This window comes from Sorex araneus, chromosome 2, assembly GCF_027595985.1.
Source record: "Sorex araneus isolate mSorAra2 chromosome 2, mSorAra2.pri, whole genome shotgun sequence".
NCBI lineage: Eukaryota > Metazoa > Chordata > Mammalia > Eulipotyphla > Soricidae > Sorex > Sorex araneus.
Window position 1 is genome coordinate 191,338,982 of NC_073303.1, and position 2,564 is coordinate 191,341,545.

General features: G+C 43.5%; 1 protein-coding gene across 1 annotated transcript; it reads left to right on the plus strand.

Moving 5' to 3' along the window:
- Nucleotides 1-271: 271 nt before the first annotated feature.
- On the plus strand, nt 272-1,800 carry LOC129402046 (serine/threonine-protein phosphatase 2A catalytic subunit beta isoform-like). The gene has a single exon (XM_055126478.1). The coding sequence runs from the start codon at nt 367-369 to the stop codon at nt 1,294-1,296; it is 930 nt and encodes a 309-aa protein (XP_054982453.1). The 5' UTR covers nt 272-366; the 3' UTR covers nt 1,297-1,800.
- The last annotated feature ends 764 nt before the right edge of the window (nt 1,801-2,564 follow it).

Here is a 2,564-nt window from a genome sequence, read left to right on the forward strand (position 1 = left end):
GGAAGATTCCACTTGAGCTGACTTAGGAGACTGGAATCTGAAAATAAATTTAAGTTTCAATATATAGGGTAGAAGTTATTCAACTTAAACACTTTACTATCTAAGGCAAAGCAACTCCCAAAGGGGTTGATAAGCAGAATTAAGCATTGGTGGAAAGGAATCATAAAGGTCTTTTAAATCACAATTTGCAGTTATAAGGAATATTTATATTCAAGTTATTTTTATTCCATATATCACAAACTCCTTAAGAGTTATCTTTGGGAAGCGCGGAGGGCGGGCCGGGCTGCGTGGGCCGCGCCTGGGGCACCGCGCCGCGTCGGGCAGCTCCCGCGGGGCGGGGGGCGCGCGGCGGGCGGGGGCGCCGCCATGGACGACAAGGCCTTCGCCAAGGAGCTGGACCAGTGGGTGGAGCAGCTGCACGAGTGCAAGCAGCTGGGCGAGGGCCAGGTGCGGACGCTGTGCGAGAAGGCTAAAGAAATTCTAACGAAAGAATCAAATGTGCAGGAAGTGCGCTGTCCTGTCACTGTGTGTGGGGATGTGCACGGCCAGTTCCACGATCTCATGGAACTCTTCAGGATCGGCGGGAAATCACCAGACACCAACTATCTCTTCATGGGAGACTATGTGGACAGAGGCTACTATTCCGTGGAGACTGTGACCCTCCTTGTGGCACTGAAGGTGCGTTACCCAGAACGCATTACAATATTGAGAGGAAACCATGAAAGTCGACAGATTACCCAAGTATATGGTTTTTATGATGAATGTTTACGAAAATATGGAAATGCCAATGTTTGGAAATATTTTACAGATCTATTTGATTATCTTCCGCTTACAGCACTAGTGGATGGACAGATATTCTGCCTCCATGGTGGCCTCTCTCCATCCATCGATACACTGGATCATATCAGAGCCCTGGATCGATTACAGGAAGTTCCACATGAGGGCCCAATGTGTGATCTATTATGGTCAGATCCAGATGACCATGGAGGGTGGGGCATTTCACCCCGTGGTGCTGGTTACACGTTTGGACAAGATATTTCTGAAACATTTAACCATGCCAATGGTCTCACACTGGTTTCTCGTGCTCATCAACCTGTGATGGAGGGCTACAATTGGTGCCATGATCGGAACGTGGTCACCATCTTCAGCGCACCCAATTACTGTTACCGCTGTGGGAACCAGGCTGCTATCATGGAATTAGACGATACTTTGAAGTACTCCTTCCTTCAGTTTGACCCAGCACCTCGCCGAGGAGAGCCTCATGTTACCAGGCGTACCCCCGACTACTTCCTGTAAACTCCTCTGGGGAAAATCTGCCTTTGTGGAAGCATACCTGGCTTTTTAAGATACATGTATTTAAAAGGAAAAAAAAGCATCAGTAACGAGTTTCTCTAACAAGTTGGGATCTGTGTCAGCATCAAACCACATCATGGACCAAAATGTGCCATACTAATGATGAGCGTCTAGCACATCCTGAGACTGAAATTAGCCCCCTGTGTTCTAGATCAGTCTGTTTTAACAGTTTGCCTGCTGTATTTGTAGTAACCATTTTCCTCTGGACTGCTCCAGCAAAAAAGGTAACTAACTCCTTCATCTCCTCTTGCACTCACTTGGAAATTTTAGTTGATAGTGTTTAACTGGCATGGATTGATAGAGTTGGAATTTTATTTTTAAGGAAAAGTCGCGAGCTAACTTCCATTTAATCCATTTCCCTTTATTTTATTGAAATGTATAATTAACTGCAGAAAATATTCTTCTTGGGAGTATATTGTCATAACACTTAAAGAGATTTTCCTTCATTCTAAACTAAATTACTGTTTTATTTTGATCTGCCTTATTTTGATCTGCCTATTTCTGTATATTTGTCATGACAGTGCTTGTATCCTATTTGGTGTACTGAGCAAATAAACCTTCCATTTTAAACAAACAAACAAAAAAAAGAGTTATCTTTGGGGGCTAGGGCGATAACACAGCAGATAGGGCATGTGCCTTGTCCTCGGCCGACCCACGTTTGATTTCCAACAACCCTGAGCACCACCAGGAGTAATTCCTGAGTGCAGAGCCAGGAATAATCCCTGAGCATTATTGGGTGTGACCCGAAAAAAAAAAGTTATCTCTCAAAGGGTTCTCTATGAGGCTAAAAGGATGAAAAAAGGGGGAAGCATATGATGAAATTTTAGATGAGAGTTTTTTAAATCCTTATTAGTTTTACTCAGATCAAAATAGAATTGGTACATAAATGAAATTATTAGGTTTCAGTGTATGTTTTATACTCTCATCAGGAAACTACATCTGCAAAGTTTATTTTTTAATTGTTAAGCACATGAATACTGAACAGAATATATACATACAAATGAATTTGTGGGCTGGATTAGATAGCATAGCAGATAGGGTGCTTTCCTTGAACACAGCCCACCTGTATTTGGTCCCTGGTATTCTGAACATAGCCAGGAGAAACCCCTGGGTGCAGAAAAAGGAGAAAGCCCTGAACACTGCTAAGAGAAATCCTTGGGGGAACAATCAGGAGAAAGTTCTGAGAACTGCCAGGTATGGTCCAAGAACCA